Consider the following 21,247-nt stretch of genomic DNA (forward strand, 5'->3'; position numbering starts at 1 on the left):
TATGGTCATTAAAAAGCACATGATCACGTTTAATCATATCAATACTGTATCAAGTGCACTTGATTGTAAAATCAATAAAACATAATTGTTAACATTGCACAAACAATGATACCCTTGAATTGCATAAAAGTGTTTAACACATTCTACTCTTAGTAGATGATAAAATAATCAGGTACATGTAGTCACATAAACATCATTGGCACATTGGAATACAAAATAGAGTTTAGGGTCACTGTCTTATCTACCTCGTGATCAACTTCCAAGTTTGTTAAATTGTACTGTTATAATAGCTCATAAAACACACACAGTATTAAACATATAAAAATAATGAAAAATACCATATAGTTTTTCTTTTTATATTTGTTCAGGTAAAATTCTGTATCATCTCCCTTTCTGTATTATTTACTTCATAATGCAAGTTTGTTATACCTCATGATCTTTCTTTACCTCATTATTTTTTCTTGTTTTCCTTGGACCTTGAGTACTTTGGTGGAAGAGTTTATATATACCATGTATCAATAAATTGAAAAGAGAACACAGAATTACAATTTTTACATTGAAAATTAAGTACTTTTGTCCACTACAACTAAAAATACAACAGATTTCTTAATGTATTAACAGTACACCGGTAACTCTTTTTCCAGTCATTCACATGAAATTCTTGTTAATTGTAATAATATTGTGACTCATCTTACATTAAGGCTTGTTTTGCTTTCTCATTATATTTTCATTTTAGATCACCATGTCATAGTCCTTCACTTCTATGTCGCAAATCAATTACATTATTTGATAACATTTAATGTTACACTGAGATTGATTTTTACACATACATACAGACTTTAACTTATCGCCAGTGAGATATTCACACAAAAAAAAACATTTGGCACACAAATATAATGTCCTCCTTTCCCTTATAAAAATAATTATATTCTGATTAAAATCAATCTATTATCAAGGAGCGAACTATTCATGACCTTGCATCTAAGTGAAGAGCTGAAAATAAAACTCTTCCAACAGAATAATACTGATGTTATGGAATTAGAAAAAAAAAAATCACATGGAGATGTGCCATAATTTACCATTAAAAATGTGAAAATGATAAAAGACGAGTTTGGAATGGTCAAAGTTCATATTACTTCCTAAAACAAAATCATTGGGGATCTGTGTTACAACCCCCCCCCCCCCCCCATAGAAGAGGTTTACAGATCACTATGTACTGATTCCTGATAAAGACTTTGGATGGTGGAATACAAGAGAAAACTGTTGCAAAATAAAAATTAGAGAGATTGAGAATAGAATAGAGGAAAGAGATAGATGAAATAGGAGAATATTCTTATTTGGGATTAGGTGAAGTCCCTCAATGGACTTTAGACAAGACAAGATTTGGAACTGTGATGACTTGTCTTGGGAGTAGAGGAGATGAAGTGAAGAGTATTGGCAGCAAAAAGTAGGTGAGATGAGATAAGACCTCTATTAATCATTTTAATGTCTCATCAGCTTCTTTTAAATTCCACAATCCAAAACACACACTCCTTTTCAGGATTAACCACATGGTGATCCCGAAGACTCTTCTACATTAGCTGTACCACCATGCAAACCTTCAAAGATCATCCACCGTCCAAATTCGCTATCATCTACTTTTATCTGAGTTTATGTCAAGTTGCTATCTTTCCCAGATTTTGCTAGCATCTGATAGTAGACAATAAGAATTAAGATGACATGGGTTGTGGTTGAGGAGAAAGATGAGAAGAAGAAGAGGAGTAGGAGACAAAGGAGAAGAAGAGGAAGATTTAAAAGAGAGAGACAGGGAGACAGAATCCCTCTTAATCTGCTATGATTTACTTCTGCTTACAAGTGTTTATGATGGGTTGATATTTTAGCCAGACCTTGCTAGCATCTTATAGTAGACGATTAGACCAAAGATGACATGGGTCATGGGGGAGGAGGAGAAGAAGAAGAAGAAAGAGGAGCAGGAGACATAGAAGGAGAGGGAGAAGTAGGAAGAGAAGAGGAAGAAGAACGAAAAGAGGAGAAAGGAGAGAGAGACATAGGAAGACAGAATCCCTCTTAATCTGCTATGATTTACTTCTGCTTACAAGTGTTTATGATGGGTTGATATTTTAGCCAGACCTTGCTAGCATCTTATAGTAGACGATTAGACCAAAGATGACATGTGTTGAGGAGAAGAAAGAAGAGAAGGAGACAAAGAAGAAAGAAGAGGACCAAGAAGGAAGAGAAGAGGAAGAAGAAGAGGAATAAGTAGAGATGGAGACAGAATAACTTTTGAGCTGCAATGATTTACTTTTGCTTGTGTTTATACATCTTTGATGGGTTGATATCTTTGCCAGACCTTGCGAGCATCTGATAGTAGACGATGAGACCAAAGATGACATGGGTCGTGACCACCATGCAGTATTCAAAGTGGTTTGGATAGTCCATTCCACAGATGGTGTACCATCGCTCGTTATCCTGTAGGGTGAGAATGGAGAAAGGAGATGGGGAAGGGAAGGATGAAGAGGAGGGGAGCAGGAGGAGCAGGAGGGGAGGAGGAGCAGCAGGAGGGGAGCAGGAGAGAAGGAAGAAGAAAAAGGTGAAGGTGGAGGGGAAGGAGAAGAAGAATAAGAATTTATTTGATAATTACTTTGAATCTGTACAAATATCCAACTCAAGTGAAAGACACATCTAATATTATTATTATTTTTTTACTGAGTGTAATAATATATTACTTGAATCAAGTGAAATAAACATCTAAAATTATTTTTTTCACTGAGTGAAATAATATATGAACTTGTATCAATTCATGAAGTTATAAACATTCTACTGGTTGCAGATGAATCAAGTACTAACAAACCAAAGGTATTCCTTCTTTTCTACTCATGAACTTGCATGAGATGTCTTATAGTTCACAGTAAGAAAATGTGATTACCTTAGGAGGCTGTTCACCTGGAAGGCAGTGCCAGTCAAAGTAGTTCTCATCATAGTTTGAAGTACATAGGTATTTCTGCTTGTAAGCAAGCTGTCGGAAGAACAAAAACATATATCCTAGGATTATTACATTTTTATCTTAATAGAAGAGTCTTAGAGGGATGCCACATAGAAATGAATTTAAAAGTCCATAGGGACTCCGACATGAAAAAGAGGTTTCAATGGCCGAAGATAAGTTGAAAAAGTCTGAAATCAGACTTTCGTCAGAAAAGTCATATCCTTGCTAAGAGAACAATGATTCTGGTAGACTGTTGCATGGAGTTTATTTGCAATCATTGCACATTGCTCTTTTTTGTAGAACCAACAACAATTTCTCTCCATTCCTACAGTGCCGGCCGCGGGAAACGTCACAGTGCCCCCTAGGGCGAACGCGGTAGCCCGTAGCGGACATTTGAGGGGGGCGGACGAGGGAAGACGCCCGCGTCTGCTCCCCAACCAAAAAATTACTTTTTTTCTTTCCAGGGCTCTTTTTGGAGAAACTTAAAAATTTTCCAGGGCTACTTTTTCATTTTCCAGGGCTCTTTTTCCACTTTCCAGGGCTACAATTTCTGGAGCTATTTCGCGGCTTTTTTGCGTTTGTGTGTGTGTGTATATACACGGTAGCTAGCATATACCAGGGAAGTATAACACTTCTCTGGTTTGACCTTCGCATTGTTTCTTCGAAGTGATTGTTTATGATTTTAGTGTTGTGATGATAGATTGATTTTGATGCTTGAACGATATCTGAGTTGATTCATGGACCTAATACAGACCTATTCAGATTAAATCATGGAGGTAGAACCTCCATGAATTAATCCAAGTTTGAATGTTTGATACTGTTGACGTGAGCTTTGCGTGTTTACTATTTAGTGTTATAGCCCATTTGCTAAATTAATCTAGAAAGATCTGTATTCGTGTCTAAAGACAATGTAAATGAAAAAGAAAGTTCTGAATTTGTACAATTCTGAGGTAATTTATTTTATCATACAATATAGGTACCTGCAAATGTTATGAAGTTGAACAAATATCCTTCGTACATATTTGACTGAAAGTTATTTAAATGACACTTTTTAAAAAAGACTTAAAATTATTCATACAAAATAATGATATAAGTCATAAAGGTCATTGAATTGTTAAGCGTTCGTATCAGTTACACAGATTCATGACAAAAAGGCCTACCAGAACCAAAACTGGCAATTTCCATCATCCATCATGAATGCCTAGCCTTGCACGGCCTCTAATTGAAATGAACTTATCCACGTCTTTGCAAATTTTACCTGACCTAATTTCTCCACACAGTGAGAGAGGCCATGTGGCAGCCAAACCAAAACAGAATGAAAAGGGCGGCAATCTCGTACCCCCCCCCCCACCACCACAAGAATATCAGATTTCCAAACATGTGCTTCTCAAGATTGTGCAATACATGACGGAGACAAAGAAAGTTATGTAAACAAATTGCCGAGGGTTGATGTCCCTGAATTAAGGGGCTAGTCTACGTTTTCAGTCACTTAAGAAAATGGCGAACTGGCCAAAGGTGAAATACATCATTGAAAAAAAAATGAATGTTTGGATTAAAATAACGAAGATTAAATGAAATATGACTGAAAAATATCCATAGTTGAATCTCTACTTTTATTACTGACAGAACAATAACGTCATTTTTTTTATTAACTTCTTGCCAATATTCCAATAAGGCAAGACTCCCATTTAAGACTAGCAAGCAAACGTTATCAATGGGATTTTTGAATGAAAGAAAAAAAAATCAAAGCGTGATTTTTTTTAAAGGGATAGACGAGACTCTTGTTTTGAACAGAGATATAAAAATATTTAAAAACAAACAAGAGGTGATAAACACTTCATTAAAATTATAATGAAGTTCGTAGTGAATTACAACTTGTAAAAGGAGAAATTAACAAGAATAATAGGGAAATAAAGTTTGGAAGAAAAGAAGGAATGAGGAGAGACAAGCTTTGGGGGGAAGGATCAAGATGGGTGGCTGCAGCTCGACATGGGGCTAGAGAGTGTACATATAAATGGGAGGGGGGGGAGCAATCATCTATCAAGTCGCCCAAAATCTTACACCTTCAAACTTCTCACACAATCCACACACAAATCCCAGTTCATGATACAATCACCGCTCAACACATGCGCACGTGGTCTCTACTGGCATTTTACAGTCACACACACAGAAATACACACTACACACAATGCACACGATGCATCCCCATACCACATGCAGTCACACTGAGCCTAAAGCACACAAGCAGAGAAACGTTCTGCTCGAAGTGTATGACTCCTCGGCTCCTTAGATCAGTGCTTGGAGTCGGCGCTGGGGCCGATTTTCGTCCATGAATGAGATAGCATGGCAAAGACTCGAGTCCCTTTATCTCAGAACCGCCGCCGCTTGGTACTCGAGTCTCCAGAGATCAGGGTACGGTCGACTCCCCGACTCTGGCATTGAGAATCGGGTAGACTCGATTACCCGGCGCTGGCTCCCAAGCCTAGTTGACGGGGGCGATTATGAGTTTTGCAGTCGCCCTCGTGTGAATGTTTTTAGCCCTTTTCCGGGGCTCTTTTTGGACTTTCCGGGGCGAATTCGCCCGCCGCCCCCGTGTAATTTTTTGGTTGCTGCTCCCCTAGGACATGAGTGCCCTAGGGGAGCGCCCGCGTCTATCCTAGGGTGTTTCCCTAGGATGTTCGGCCGTGCATTCTTGGTCGAAAGAGGAGGTCTGATTTGACACATTCGTTCAAGACTGCATGTGATTTTTATCTCATATCAAGCATAAGTTTTCGATCATTTATCGTGGATAAAATCTGTTATGAAAATTACAAAGTTTTGGGTTGATAACTGGGATTTTAGGCTTTTTCACCGAATGACTTATTGTGTTCGATTACACACTGGCACCAGCGTAGGGTCCTTTCCTATGAATATTCTTCCCGTGGTGTCCGTTATTTCATTCACTGACATGGTTAGTCGTGATCGTAAATGAGTTTCTGACAAAGGAGCAGGTATTTCTCGATGTTGACCATACATTCTGGAGGTCGTCCTACAACTATTTACTTCTTTCCCTGCATGGTCATCCTTTTTTATATACCCTGACATGCCTTTCAGGCGCGGATCTACGAGATGCAGATAAAAGGGAGAAGAAGTAAGCAAAAATGAAAGAAAATGCGAAAAGGAAGGGATGGATTGAAGACGAGAATGAAAGAGATAAGAGAACTAGAAAAAGTGAGAGAAGGGGAAAGGGGAGAAAGAGAAAATAGAGGGGGGGGGGCGAAGAGGAGAAAGAGGGAGAGGGGGTAAAGAAAAGAAATAAGGAAAATGTGAAATGGAGAAGAAAACAGAGGGGATGAAAAAAGGGAAGGTGAGACAGAAAGAAAATAGGGAAAAGGAGAAAAGGAAATAGATTGAAAATCAAAGGGGAGAAGAAGAGACAAAGGAAGAAAAGGAAGAAGGACAGAATGAGAAAGAGAGAAGGATAAGGAGGGGAAAATTAAATAAAGTGAAGAAGGGAGACATAATAAAATGGAGTAAAAAAGCGGAGGAGGGAAGAGAAGGAAGGGTGCAGAAAAAGGTAAGAAGTACAGGGGACAAAAGAAGTGGGACTTAAGAAAAAGTAGAGGAAAAGAGAGAAAGCGGGAAGAAAAATTTGGGAAATTGTCCAGTTTTTCATGTCGGAAAATACTTTAGTAACTCGCATCTGCCCATTTTTACGCTGATGACAAGTATTGAACATTCTTGCGCTCAATCTTGTAATTATTTTCTCTCACCATGCTCACAATTTCCTGCTCTCGTTGCATCAATTAAAAACTTGTCCCGAATTAACATCCGCTTATTCAAGAAAGAAGAAAGAAAAATGAAAGAAAAAGGCAAAAAGGAAGGGATGGAAGGAAAATGAGAAGGAAAATAGAAAAAGTGAGAGAAGGAGAAGGGAGCGAAGAAAAGAAGGGGAAAGGGGAGAAAGAGAAAATAGAGGGGGCTTATTGTTTCATGGTAATATGGATACCCTATAGTTCTGCAGTACTTAATTATGAAACTTGTTTTACTCAGTAATGCTCACGCGTGATGATTAAAAGGATTTTCGACTATATAGAGGTGAACCGGGACGGGGCTTTCATTCTTTAACTTGGCTTGACTAACTCCTTTGTTCCCCGAAAATAATTGTTAGGTTTGATAGTTAGCGTTTGCGTGAGCACCCACCAAAACTCTTAACAAAAGAAAAGAATGGTTTGTATAGCTCCATTCTTGCTTTGTCGGCAAGTGATAATTAACTCGTTAAGTACCCATTCCACACACTACGTCATAGTAGCTTTAGAAAACATACTTTTACTTGGGTATGTGTTTAAACATTGAAGCTAAATGTGCTAAAAAATTAAATAGTTACATTATGTAAATAGCTTTTGTTGCTTTGCTCTGAAGCGCATTGAGCATCCAATCAAGATGGAAAGTGCGCTTTACAAATATCATGTATTATTATTTTTAGCTGCCATATAACACTGAATTCTGTATTATACCAAGTTGTGACTTGGTTTTATCATTTCCAATTCATATAACAAAATATATTTCGAAGGAAAATCTTGCTTGTTTATAACTTTAATTGATGTCCGACTAATCTATCAATATAAAACTGCAGTTCGTAAATATGATAGTTTAATATTTACTTCGACGTCAATTATTCGTGTTATTATCATCATGTAGGTGTATCAGGGATATTAATATTCGTTTTAATCCCATCTATAATTTTGTATAAAATTGCGCGAAATATATGCGTTGTTCTCATCATGAAGCTGGAACCCCTCTTCATGCTTCTCCTTTATTATTTCCACCACTTTCATCTCTTCCCAATTCGAATATCTACCAATGTAACTTAAAAACCGCAATAGAGAGCAGGTAATGTGATCAGATGTTTTAGCAAAAAGATAAATCTGTTCCATCTGTTACATTGAGGTAAGTTTATACTTTTATAGGGTGAGGGTTTTAGAGACCCTATTTGAACCAAAATGAAAAGAATATCCTCATTTATTGTTGCTAACGCATCAACAAATTAATCCCCCCCCCATTTCTATGAACATCCTGTCATAAATTGGGAAGCGGGTGTGATCAAAGGAGATCAAAGGTGTGGGTGGGGAGCAAGACTTACCAGACTGTTGACAATAACAAAAGAACCAAATAACAAATCGATGAGCACAACCAGTTTTGCTGGTGTTCGCTTTTTGCACGTCTACTTTGTATGATCTTGGTCATACTAGTATTCGTTTTCAACGTAACTTTCATTCCCTTTATTAGGGTTTTATCAACCATGTCAACGAATTGACGATCCCAATATTGACCGCACGTTTGTTTTAACATAATGATAATTCGCAAATACCCTTGATATTCATAATTCTGTTTTATGTTAAGTTTGTCATTAATGTTTGTTAACATTCACTCTGTTAATAACTTGTCAATTTTGATTTACCAAAAAAATCAAGTCTGCTTATTAAATTAAATTTATTTTATTTAATTCTTTTTTTGTTGTTGATATGCCTTTCTTTCTTCTTTCCTAATTCCACCCTGTGCACCCCGTTAAATCTCAATGAAGAATGTTTCAAATGTTTTCTACTTCTTACACTGTTCATAAGGAGATGGGATTATGTGTATAGTTCACGCTGAAGGGAGAGGAATGGGTACGTATGGAAAAAAAACTTATCCCAAAAGATAGAGAATTGATCTCCATGACATTAAATCACAATTGTGTCCTATTTTTTTTAAACAAGTTTGTATGATACATGTATGTCTCCCACGTAAGGCGTAAGGAAAAAAGTTTACCTAATGCATCAAATGCGATTAATTGATTAGATTCATTGCGGTAAATGAATAATAATAAATTCGATGTTCCAGCCAGGGTGACCAGATTTCACAAAATTAAATACGGGACAATCGACAAAGCACTATGTACCATCGGATCGACCGAGCCAGGCCAAAAAATCAACAAAAAGGCTACACAATGTTAGACTTGTTAACGTAATATATTAAGAAAGGGGAAGGGAGGGTGAGCGGAAGAAAGAAAAGAGAAAAAAATGAGGAAACAAGAAATGAATTGAGAGGAAAGAAAAAATAAGGAAAAATTAAAAGGAAAAAAAGTTTGAATAAAAGGATGAAAGAAAGAATAAAAGACAGATAACGGTTTCCGTCATTACTTGAAATGAATAAAGAAAGAAAGAATTAAAATAAAGGAAGGGAAGATGAATAAATGTGTGAAAGAAAAAAACATAAGGAGAGAATAGAGAAAAGTAAGAAAAATGGAGGAAAAGAGAAAGAAAGAAAAAGAATTCCTTCATTATTTGAAAGAAACAGACAGAAGAAAACAGGAAGGAAGCAAAGAAGGAAGAAAGGGAAAGAAGGAATAAGGGAAAAGAATTAAAAAGGGAAAACGTAACTTAAAAAATGAAAGAAAAGAAAACAAATAACATCTAAAATAAAAAAAATTATTCTACAATAGATTCCGATCACGCTAGTTTAAAAACATAATGGTCTATCACAAGATAACCAAAGTACATGCACCTGTAAACATAATGCATGGTACGTATCCTAGGGTTCCCTAGGATAAGTGCGGGCACGGCCAATATTATAGAGCACGCAGGAAACTGCGGGCGCGGCTAAACGCCCTAGTCTGCTCCCCTTGAATACCCTCGGTTAGGCGCGAAAGCCCCCTAGGGTGTTTGCGTGCTCGGGCGTGACGTTTCCTGCGGCCGGCACTGTACTTCACTTTAGGAACTGCTCAAACCATGATACTTTTGAAAGCATTTCAACTTTTCATATGAATTAGAAAATATAGACCAATCATTTCAGGAAGGCCCAGGTATTAGGGGCCGAACAGCGCAGATACATACTTTATGGAACTGACAAATTTCATATGATTTGCAATTGACATTAAATTTAATCTATAGGCCTACATACATCTGGGATCCGTTTCATAAAGAGTTACAACTGTTGTAACTTTGCCATTATGGCAACTACCATGGCAACAGAACTCAGCAGCCAATAAAAATCAAAGTCACTATGGTAGTTGCCATAATGGCAAAGTTACAAAAGTTGCAACTCTTATGAAACGAGCCCCTGGTTTCAAGGAGATGACCGGAGATCAATAACAAATCTGATATAAATTACAAAACTTATAATTGGTTTTAAGACCTAAATTAAATTACAAATACAGATGTTAAATGGTATGTGACATGTGCTTTACAAAACTGATTACTATTATAATACTTATCATAATAATAATATCAATATAATAGGCATTTATATAGCGCCATCTATCTAGAAATATTCTATTCCAAGGCGCGTTATTATTATTATTATTATTACCCCGGCTTAGCTCGAGCTGCCTTTCAGCGCTCATGCATTCAAGGAATTAATCCTTCCGGGTATCCATTCACCTCACCTGGGTTGAGTGCAGCACAATGTGGATACATTTCTTGCTGAAGGAAATTACGCCATGGCTGGAATTCGAACCCACGACCCTCTGTTTCAAAGTCACTGTTTCACTGGGCCACAACGCTCCACACAATCATAATTATTATCATTACCAACCACAGACTTACCTGTCCTAAAGCAGTGTACATTGTAACCTGGTCTTTGCAGTTACCGGTCTCTTCATGGATTCCAGTAGACTGGTAGGTTTCAGGGTTCATGAAGTATACCATGAACAGATAGAGAAGATAATGGGCAAATACTACAATACCAACACTGTCAAAGAATGGTGTTCCACCTGGAACAAATACAAGGGGAAAAGAGAAAGATAGTGGAAGGTGAGAAAGAGATTAGAAAGATAGATAGGGGAAAGAGAGCAGGAGAATTAGAGAGAGAAAAATAAATAGAACATAGAGAGAGGGAAAGAGAAAGACATACAAAAATTAGTGACTTCTTGACATCAAGCATCATACAGTATATAAGAAGTTATGAGAAGAGAGACAGGAACACCTGTAAATGGGGCCTTTTCCTCAAATTATCGTCTGTTAAACTTTTCTTAGATTACTTATACCCCACCCCCCAAAAAAATATGTTTCTTTATCACACTTACACGATTACACCCGATCCCAGCTCAAGATTAGACAACATCTACTGGTTTCTAATAGTCTGGAATTTAAAATCTCTGAGAAAACAGAGAACCTACTAAAAGATATGAAATAACTGGCATTATTATACATTAATGAACAGTGAACATGGCACTCTGCAGAGTGGAAATGTGGACTATATATGTTGCACTATTATAGCACCGTCGTCATTATCGTGATCATGATCACCATTATCATCATCATCATTATCAACATTGTCATCATCATCTCCATCATCATCATCATCCTCCTCCTCATCATCGTCATCTTACCATGTTTTCCGAATGGTCTGGCATCATCCGCTGGCTTCCTATCCCCCACCCATACCATCAGCAGGTAGATTGCAAACAGTACACCCAGACAGAATCCTGTAGGAACGCCATACACGTCATGAGGAATGTGATAGATGATGATGAATTGGATGGTTGCTACGGGAAACGCAAACACCCCTGCCACAGTCGCACTGATGATCTCCATCGACATTCTGGAGCAAAATAATAGAAAAATAGAATGACGTTAAAAAATGATGAGAAAAGTAAGACCAAAGATTACATGGAAAGATATGGTGAAGAAGAAAAGTGTGGAGCGTTGTGGCCCAGTGGATTAGTCTTCTGACTTTGAAACAGAGGGTCGTGGGTTCGAATCCCAGCCATGGCATAATTTCCTTCAGCAAGAAATTTATCCACATTGTGCTGCACTCAACCCAGGTGAGGTGAATGGGTACCCGGCAGGATTAATTCCTTGAAGGCATGAGTGCAGAAAGGCAGCTCGAGCTAAAGCCGGGGTAATAATAATAACATCGCGCGTAAGAATATAATATTTCTAGATAGATGGCGCTACATATATGCCTATTATTATTACTATTAAAGTGGTAAGGTTGGTCTGAATGATGATCAAGACAGAAAGTGGGAGGGAGTGGCACCATGACGTGAGAGTAATAACCCTTCATAAGGACGAGGATGCTGACTGAAATACATGATAATGAAGGGAATATAGACCAAACTATGTTATGTAAAGATCTGTATCACAACTGCATTTGAAACTGACATCTTCCGATTATCAGTTTCAAATTTTTTCTTCTTGTCCTGTAATCCCTTGAAGGATTTATCAATTTGATTTATGTCAATTAATGTACAATCTAGACAGAAACTATACATGACTTGCTTTGAGAAGTTGTTTGCTACAGTACAGCTTTCGCCACAAAGACAATATTTTCCAATGATCCTTATTTTGGGAATGATTTAGAACCCAACTTAAAACTAACACCTCACTTCAAAGATTCAAAATGCTACAAGGAAATTCTTGTTTTATTCATACTTATCTAAAATATATAATTCAGTCATCTTATCAAAATACCAAAAGCTTCTGGTAAATGTTTAATTCCTAAGTAATTTTTGTACAGCAAGCAATACAAGTTGTTGGTAAGCTAGCAGGCTGCTGGAATTGCCAATCAGAATTAAAGTATATATTGCCTGGCCTGCAAAAATAAACCCTGAATTACTTCTTCACAATATCACTGGATAAAAAATATTATTGAAATGAGAACGTACAATATCAGTTCTAATGAACCATGACTCACGAATTGCTCTCATATTTTCCGGCTTTGCTCCCCAGCCAACGCGGAGTGGCGAAGAAGAGGAAATTATGGCTGCACATGAACGTTGCCCAGAAGAAGAAGCTGGTGATTGGTACCCAGTAGTAACGATCATAGATGTTTGGATCGGTGTCATGCCACGTCCACCATAGATGCTTAATGCCCATTATATCATACGGAATGTCTGTAACAATAAGTTTACATTTATATAACACACACAGTAGACGACTTAAAGATAAATGAAAGTAGTTGCAGTAAACACTGATTTCACAAGAAAGTGTAAAACCAAGCTTAATTGTCACTATAGAAGCGCTCGTGGGACAGTGTATTATTATTGCTTTGAATGTCTGCCCGACGCTTGACCCGAATCCCGTGCTTATTTGCTAATTTCTCAGCAATGACACAATTTCTTCCAGAATCCTTTGGCACATATTTTTTATTTATACAAACAGACAATTTGGTGGTCATTTCATTGGATTATGTACGAACTCATTTTGAAATCGTTACCACAACTGGCATTTATCTTTAACTCAACATCACAAGAATTTGCTTCGACTTTTGTTAGCAAATAAATACTGAGTTGCCGAAAGGTTTTGCATCCTAGTGTAACTCTACTTCATTCATGACTATTCATTGCAACAGATCTGGGACCGACCTTTAACATCACCATTCGAAAGACATGATCCGGGCTTGAACAAACCACTGCATCTATTCATAACTTTGATTAAAGGCACGATGTTCATTGCTTATAAAGTTTGGCCATTCCTGCCTGACCCAAAAGGATAACATTTATGATTGATTTAGTAGCTGAATGAGTGATTTATAAATTTTGAATTTTGGACATTAGTTTTGCAAAGAGCTGGTTTAAACCAAGATGAAATATGTGCAAGATTACATGTATTGGACTATAAAACCATGAAAAGAACCATTTATTGAAACCATGATTTTATGATTCCACGTTTTCAAGAGCACATATAGTGAATGTGATGAAATTAGATGGTGTTTCCCGTCAATTTATATTTCACTTTTTGAAGCTTTTTGAAGCACTAAATAGTAAAATCAATGTTATCCAATGCCTTTAATTGATGTAATGTAGTTATGTAATGATGAAAACATTTATGCAGTGATATCCATTATACTCACCAAGAAGAACTGTCACCAGTGCATGAGCGAATGGCTCCGCCCAGAATGGTAGACGTAATCGAGAAACAGCAACGAAGGAGGGATACATGAACATATAATCTGTGAAGAAAAAAAATTCAAAAAATTTCACTCTTAAAACTTTACTATGAAAGAAGTAACTGCCTTAATATGGTAATATAATGAAATGCAGCTATTCAAACAATTGTTAATCAGATACCAGAAGGGCAAAACATGAAAAATATTAGCTAAAGTGCATTACATCATCATTCATGATGTAATAAAATATAAATAGATAGACATCTCAGTTACACTTTTGTGTATCACATCACCTGATATACAAATAAGATTTATTTTCTACATTGATATGATACACCTTTTTTTATTGATATTATAAATTCTTTTGATCTTTCAGATAGTTGATGGAAATTCCCCCCATTATAATAAGTCTTTGATAAATAGCTACCAACCCTCAAGACCCTTACGATCCTCATCATCTAATCTCTTACAAATTCCAGTTTGTAAAAAATCATAAGGGGAACAAGCCTTCACTCATGCAGGGCCAGCCCCATGGAATTCTCTTCCACAGAGTTTTGAAAACCCAGACTTCAGTGACAAAAGAGCTTTTTGACAGACATCGACTTATTGTTTGAACGTGTGTTATATGTCATTTGTTTTTGTTCTGCTCTGAAGCGCCTTGAGCATATCAAGATGGAAAGTGTGCTATACTAGTCTTATATTATTATTATCATTCCAAAAGAAATACCAGTGTGTATAGATCAGTGTGTACCTCACATATAGGCAAATACTGCATACACCATGTTCAGATTATCACCTGCTTACTGGGATATTGCCCAAGGATCTGTGTGTGGCTGTTTGATTGTTCCAGTCATTTAAAATTTATGTTAACCTTTTGTAGCTTCTTTGTGGTTGAGCCTGTCACTTAAACATGCCTGTGATGTGTAATAAACTGGGAAGTTTGTTTAAATCCAATCTTATTTCCATTGGTCTTTCTTTTTCCATTTTGTGACTTTGAATTCAGAATCTAACTGATGCGAGGGCTATATAGACTCTCTATGATTGAACCAATCTGCTCAGTAAAGATTATTAAAGCTAGCCTGTGTAAAAATACTATTCATTTTGACAGAGTGAAATTAGCCCAGTGCTCTTGTAAAAGGTTGATCAGTGTCTTTTGGAACCCAGTTTATATCAAATTCAATACAGCTTTATAATGCAGGTCAAGACCAAGCAGATCCCCTCACGATTTTCCAGGTTTCCAATGTTTGTAAAGAATAATTTTCTCTATTTTTGAAAAATTAAGAAAAATTTAATCACAACCTCAAATTTTGATCTGAAAGAGGAAACATGTTATATTTCCTATTTGGCCTACTAGCACTTACACACGCATAGAATATATGTTGGTAGTCTCTTTGCCAGCAGCATCACAGTAGCTTGGGCATGCCAGAAGTTGTCAATATCAGGTAGAATGTAACTGACAGATTCAACCACGAATGCATGGATGAGAATGGCAAGCAGGTACCACGCAAATCGACCACCACGCTTTAACGCTAGGAGGGGAGAAAACATTGAAAATAACGGATGAGGATATAAAAGGGGTACTCATGTAAAATTGTTGAACAATTAATGACAAAAACAGGTATAAAGTGGTTAAGAGGATAAGTGAAATTCAAACTGTCAAGCAAGATTGCAATGAAGTATTGGACATTTGTGGACTTTGTCACTTTGATAGTATCAGAGTTGTAGGACCCCCAATTAAAAACAAAATCGTTTTTTCATGAGTGTGTATCTTAATTCCTCCACCATGATCACCATCAATGAGCTTTCCTACATTTATTTCACGAACTTTGCAAAATAAAATTTCACTTGCTTTCAAAGATATATAAAAAAAGTTAGACAATACAATTCAATGTAATACAATTTCCGTGATCAGTGACATCATATGCTCACATGATTTGGGAAAATAAAAAAGCAAATAGGTGCTATTTTTTCTATTTTTTTTTAGGAGTGGGGGCACATACAATATTCAAACATATATACCAACCATGTCTAATAAGCAAGAAGGCCAGTATGTGGTAAAGAACCTCAGCAATCAAGAAACTTCTGTGATTGGTCCATATATCACGAGGATCACGGAAGGCAATCAACCAGTCCAAGAACTAATGAGGTGGATTGAGTGGGATAAACATAACATTCATTGTCAATGACAGTTAGATGTTTGATTTTGTTAGATACCAGGCAGTATTGCTCATATTCGCTAGTAATTCAAGGAAGTCTTGCTTGCAATGTATGATAATTCCTATTGAGACACTTCCCATTTGTATATGAATTGCACTTAAATGTGATAATAATCTACAACTCATAAAGGACATACAATTATTGTAAATTTGCCATTATTGACTGTAAGTTACCATCATTGATAGCTAAAACTGGGCTCAACAGACAGCACCCAATCGAAATCAAGAATTCCACAGTAGTTACTATAATTAATGGCAAAGTTATTAATATTAAAGGCCCCTGCCCTGGTGTCAGAATAAGCACTTTTTAATTTGAAATTGTCATGGTTACCCAGCAATCATGACAATAACATTGCCAAATAGGCAAAATGGACCGCGTCAATTCTTTGGACGTCACTGTCATGACTGTATATCACCAGGAGCTTGACATACAGGATCAGTAGATCCTGCATCCAGGACTGAACCTTAGGCCTATGTATGTAACCTTATGTAAGTCAGAAGAAAAGATAATTCAAACAGAAGGCTACTTTTTCCACATGATTAGCAATCAACATAGATTTCTTTAACTTATTCTTATTTAGCCATAACCATGTTACATGAGATCTACTTTATATGAGTGGTTTTACTTTTAGCTTCTACTATTAAGTACCACTCATTCTAATCCTCTTTTTTTGTCAATAATAATTAATTGCCATATCATTTAATACGACTGGGACTACAAATAGATCTATATACATTGTAGCTCAGTCGGTTAGAGCGCATGTTTCGGATAAGATCGTAGATCTCAACGTGAGGGGTTCGAGTCCCGCTCATGCCGAAACGCGTCTAACAAAAAAGTCTGATGCTGCCTATAGCGTTGTGTGTTAGCATGCCTCACCACTGTATTCAGTGCAGGTGTGAATACAGTTGGAAAAACACTCCGTCCATCGGAAAGGACGCAAATGTTGGTCCCGTGTATAGGAGAGGTACAACTTATGCACGTTAAAACCAATACACTATTCGTCAAAGAGTAGGGTGTTCACCCAGTGTATTGCACCTGCTGGTCCCGGCAAAATCCAGGTCAAGTACCCGATGCGTTTATGCCCAGGACTGCCAGGAGGGCCCTGCATCGTATACATCCAGATCCAGACATATAAATTGAACATACCCGGTGGCCCTACAACTTACAAGTCAAGAGAAAGGTTATTAGAGAGGATTATCTCGGTTAACTTCAAGGATCTGGCAAACAGTTCACATTCATTTTTTTAATTTTAGGAGGAAAATATGTCATCTGGTCGGCTAGTGTAAGATTGATTGACTGACTGGGTCTGAGATTGTTATGTTATTGTAGTGTTTGTAAGCCGAGCTAGGCTAGTGTCTGGACCCCTCTAACTGTTAAACTTCAAAGACAAAGTTGTTGATCATACTATAACTATGGCATGAGTGACTACTCAATTAGCCTAGTCTGACTCTACTCTAGTTTTACTCTAGTCTTATTTCTTAATCTCATTCTCAGTCAGGGCTCAGCCTCAGGCTAGCTCTAAATCTAATCCCGGCTCTAATACTTACTTGGCGAATGTCACTGACGTCTGCTACTGCCATCTTCAAAGTCTTGACTTGGTGTTGGGTTGAAAAAACCGCTAAATACCTATTCTACTCCAGACTTTTTTACTGGGCCTTAACAGTGCAGATTTAACTTTTGGCAAGACTTCACAGTCACACACGTCACGCACAGGTAGCGTAGCTTACCGGTACCGCGTTGCAGCTTGCTGCTAGCTTGATCGAGAGTTGTAGTTGTAGATAGATAGCAGCTGATAGCGAGGTCAGCGTACTTCGTGTAGTTCGAATCCAGAAGTTGATGAATTAATAATGTGTATAAAACACATTAGACATATCAAAGAGAAAATAAAGTCACAATTAAGTACATAGCATTTCCTTTTTGATATTCTTTGTATGCGTAAACAATTTTCTAGGTATTATAAATTGTAATATTTACCGTCTTATATCGCTATATTTATTCTTATAAGTCTGAAACGAAACTATGTGTACGATACGGTAGCTAATTTATTAACCCACGATCCCAAGCCCAAGCCAAGGCCAAGGTCGTTTTGCAAAAAATGGGGGAAGACGAAGTAATATTTGACTCCTATGAGGAATTCAAACAATATCTCGATGAGTATGAGAAGGAGACGATGAGTCATTTTATCACAGTAAAGAAAGAAAAGAAATTCTCGGAATCGGGTAAGTTTTGACGGAATACGTTTGCCGCTCCTGCTGGCTGGAAGTTCACCGATCGTAGGATGGAGATGGCGCCGGGAGTAGCGGCGTCGAGTAACGATAAAATTGGGTCCAGGGTGTGCTCACTGAGCTGAGATACCGATTAGCCTTGAGGACTTGGTGATGATATCTTTTAACATTTTGACATATACTTATTCGTCACGAAGCCTTGAAACCACAGTGATACATGCCTAAGCGAGACCTATACACCTGGATGGATTTCCCTGGCCTAGGAAATCCATCTTAGAAATCACGTAAATTTGTTTGATTTTAATTTTTTTTATTAATATAGGCCTATTTATCTGTACACCAGGTGCAATAAAAACAGTTAGTATAAATATGAAACATGAGAGGTTTCTTATCAGACCGATCTCGTGTAGATCCCTCAATCCATTTGTGAACAACACACATACAATGGGCAGTAGAGGCGCACGGCCAATTTGGGAGACTCTCTCCAATGTAGACAGGAATAACCGTCGTTTCTGGGGATTTATTCAACAATTTCTGACATTTTACTGTAATCCCCATTTACCGACGGTAGGGTGTACGTGTGGGCTCGCATGTGTTCTCATTCCCTCCCTTTTGTCAATTCACAGTCCAAAGTTTGATGTAATTTTACACATCGAATTTACAATCTAAGGATGTATAAACAACAAACTTTTAATTGATGATATTCCAACATTTAAATACTTTAAACGATATAGATGAAAAAGGCATGAAAAATATACTTTACCGATGTTTAATTGGGTTGAACACGATAAAAATGGTCAAAATGGCAGCCAAACTATAAAATATTTACAAACGAACGTCAACAATCACGAATGTGATATCGATATTGCTTTCGATATTATACGATCTGCTCCATATGCGAACGAAACCGAAGATAAACGATACTAGTTATACTAGTACGAGTACTAGTTATAATCGCGATATATCGATTCGAGACATTAAGTTAATAACGACAATGACGTCATTCAAGATGGCAACTTGCAAGAAAAACCGTCAGGTCAGGTGAAAATGTCTTAGATGACAGATTTCTCAATCATCCAGAGGATTTTTTTCAATAACTCCGGCCCAAGGTATGCAATTACTTAAGTTATATATATTTCCCTGATAATGGAAACCATGAAACTTTCAATTTTGCTTAAAAAACAGTTTTAAATCGCGATCTATAAAACGCTAGTTCACTATACGTTGGCTGTAGGTACGGGGCCCCATCCCCTTCAGTCTATGTATGGTGAGTGGAGCCAACGTAGTTCAGCGGAACAACCAAAATACAGAGACTGAAGCTTTTGGTCTATCTCCAATGGCAATAGGGGAGACAATCTCCCACATTGGAGACTTGCTTTGCAAAAGGACAAAAGAAACAACACCAACAAAAACATGATTTTTTCCACCCAAAATTTTGTCTCACTGAGGTCAGAAGCCCATTTGTTTTGTGTGTGATTGACAACAAAAATTCCTTATCAAAACAAAAGTAGATGGTGAATTTTTAAAGTAGACGGTGAAAAGGGGTAATTTTTCATGAGGAATCTGCTTATCACATTTCTTTTTGCCGCCAAGGTAATCCTTTTGCCGCCAAGGTAATCCTTTTGCAGCAAATGTAAACAAAGGAAATTGATCTCCAAAACTGGAGACTGTCTCTGAAATTGGATACCAAAATTCTTTACAAAAGTCTCTGATATTGGAGATAATCTCCCACATTGGAGACAGTCTCCAATATTGGCCGTGCGCCTCTACTGATAGGCTTGACTCTTGAACCGCTTCGTTATGATGGGTAATGACATAGCTTCGATAAGCAATGTTACAAAATGCCGTTTTGAAGAACAATTTATGGATAAAAATTATTATTTAAGAAATAATAAAATTTGAAACTTGATTATAAATAATTATTATTACAATATTTAAACAAATATTCATTAAAAAAACCCAAAAATATGAGAAGGCAGGAAAAAAACTTGCCGATGTTTACGTGGCCATCTCGTGCTCTTTGTTAGTACTAGACACTAGTAGCTAAGCTACGAGACGCATACATGTGTCTGACCAAGACGCATCGTGCCTCTCGTGGCAAGTCTCTTGGCAAGTTATAATTACTATCAGATCATGTTACGGGGATGTGTGGTCCGTTGGAGGCATTAAAGAGGATATGCCATAAATTACCACTGCTTGTTGTGGTGTAAGTCTTTGTGAAACGCTCCCCAGTGAGTCTTCACAGTGAGACACTCTCATGCCACACAATTTTTTTTTGAAACACTCCCCTTGTCTCATTTCATTTTATTTCAGATTACAAGGGAAAGTGTCTTCACTGGAGGGACAGCCCAGATTTAGACTGCTGCATTCCATATGTCAATGTTGGTCAGCTGCTGCTAGGGTGCCACCAAGGTAGAGATAAGAATATTGGAAAGAAGGAGCAGTACAAGAAACGTGTTGCAGAGAAATTGGTGAGCATCGGGTCAATTTACATTGTAACTTGGCCTTTGCTTTTGCTTTTGAACCCAGCTGGAAGGAGGTCTCATGATATTTCCTCTCAATTGAACAGATATTTGTGATTTTCCTGAAGTATTTCAGCTCGAGATTCCAGCTAGACTTATCACAATAGCAACCTCATCAACAAAAAAAGATACAGGAGATATGGAAATAGTCTCACCTTGATCTCAGTGTGAGAGTAATTCAGGAAAATAAATGTTATCTTTGCAGAAAATTAGGTGAGATAAAAAAAAATACATGTAGCAAATTTGTTCTAACCTTTTGTGGGTTGTAGATTATGCTGTACCATTGAGTTTAATCGCTAACATCTTCTTAAATGATTCCTCAAATTTAGGACCAGGGAATGCAAGATACTATTACTTTGACATATCAAAAATAATGACAGCAATTACATGATATCTAGTGGTTATAAAACTTGATTCCTCTCTTTTTAATAAAAATGGTTAGAACACTA

General features: G+C 37.2%; 2 protein-coding genes across 2 annotated transcripts in view; one reads left to right on the plus strand and one right to left on the minus strand.

Annotated features, from left to right (window-relative positions):
- LOC129281301 (uncharacterized) lies at positions 1–18,343 on the minus strand. Its single transcript, XM_054917240.2, has 10 exons — positions 18,290–18,343; positions 17,599–17,860; positions 15,858–15,972; positions 15,196–15,363; positions 13,799–13,897; positions 12,641–12,839; positions 11,334–11,545; positions 10,549–10,715; positions 2,927–3,016; positions 1–2,469 (listed from the first exon to the last, which is right to left on the minus strand). The coding sequence occupies exons 2-10, from the start codon at positions 17,629–17,631 to the stop codon at positions 2,299–2,301; spliced, it is 1,254 nt and encodes a 417-aa protein (XP_054773215.2). The 5' UTR covers positions 17,632–17,860; positions 18,290–18,343; the 3' UTR covers positions 1–2,298.
- Positions 18,093–21,247, plus strand: part of LOC129282002 (uncharacterized) — an 11,263-nt gene continuing 8,108 nt past the window's right edge. Inside the window, exons 1-2 of the mRNA XM_064112986.1 lie at positions 18,093–18,270; positions 20,590–20,747. Of these exons, the coding sequence (XP_063969056.1) occupies positions 18,147–18,270; positions 20,590–20,747 (282 nt within the window). The 5' untranslated portion in view covers positions 18,093–18,146. The remainder of the gene's footprint in view (positions 18,271–20,589; positions 20,748–21,247) is intronic.

Source organism: Lytechinus pictus, chromosome 18 (assembly GCF_037042905.1).
Source record: "Lytechinus pictus isolate F3 Inbred chromosome 18, Lp3.0, whole genome shotgun sequence".
Lineage (NCBI taxonomy): Eukaryota > Metazoa > Echinodermata > Echinoidea > Temnopleuroida > Toxopneustidae > Lytechinus > Lytechinus pictus.

Excerpts from the sequence above, each read along its gene's own strand:
- LOC129281301 (XM_054917240.2), bottom strand. The coding sequence starts at position 17,631 with ATGGCAGTAGCAGACGTCAGTGACATTCGCCAA. Across the intron at positions 15,973-17,598 it reads ACGTCAGTGACATTCGCCAA|TTCTTGGACTGGTTGATTGC; the intron begins GTAAGTATTAGA and ends CCACCTCATTAG. Across the intron at positions 2,470-2,926 it reads CAGGTGAACAGCCTCCTAAG|GATAACGAGCGATGGTACAC; the intron begins GTAATCACATTT and ends CTCACCCTACAG.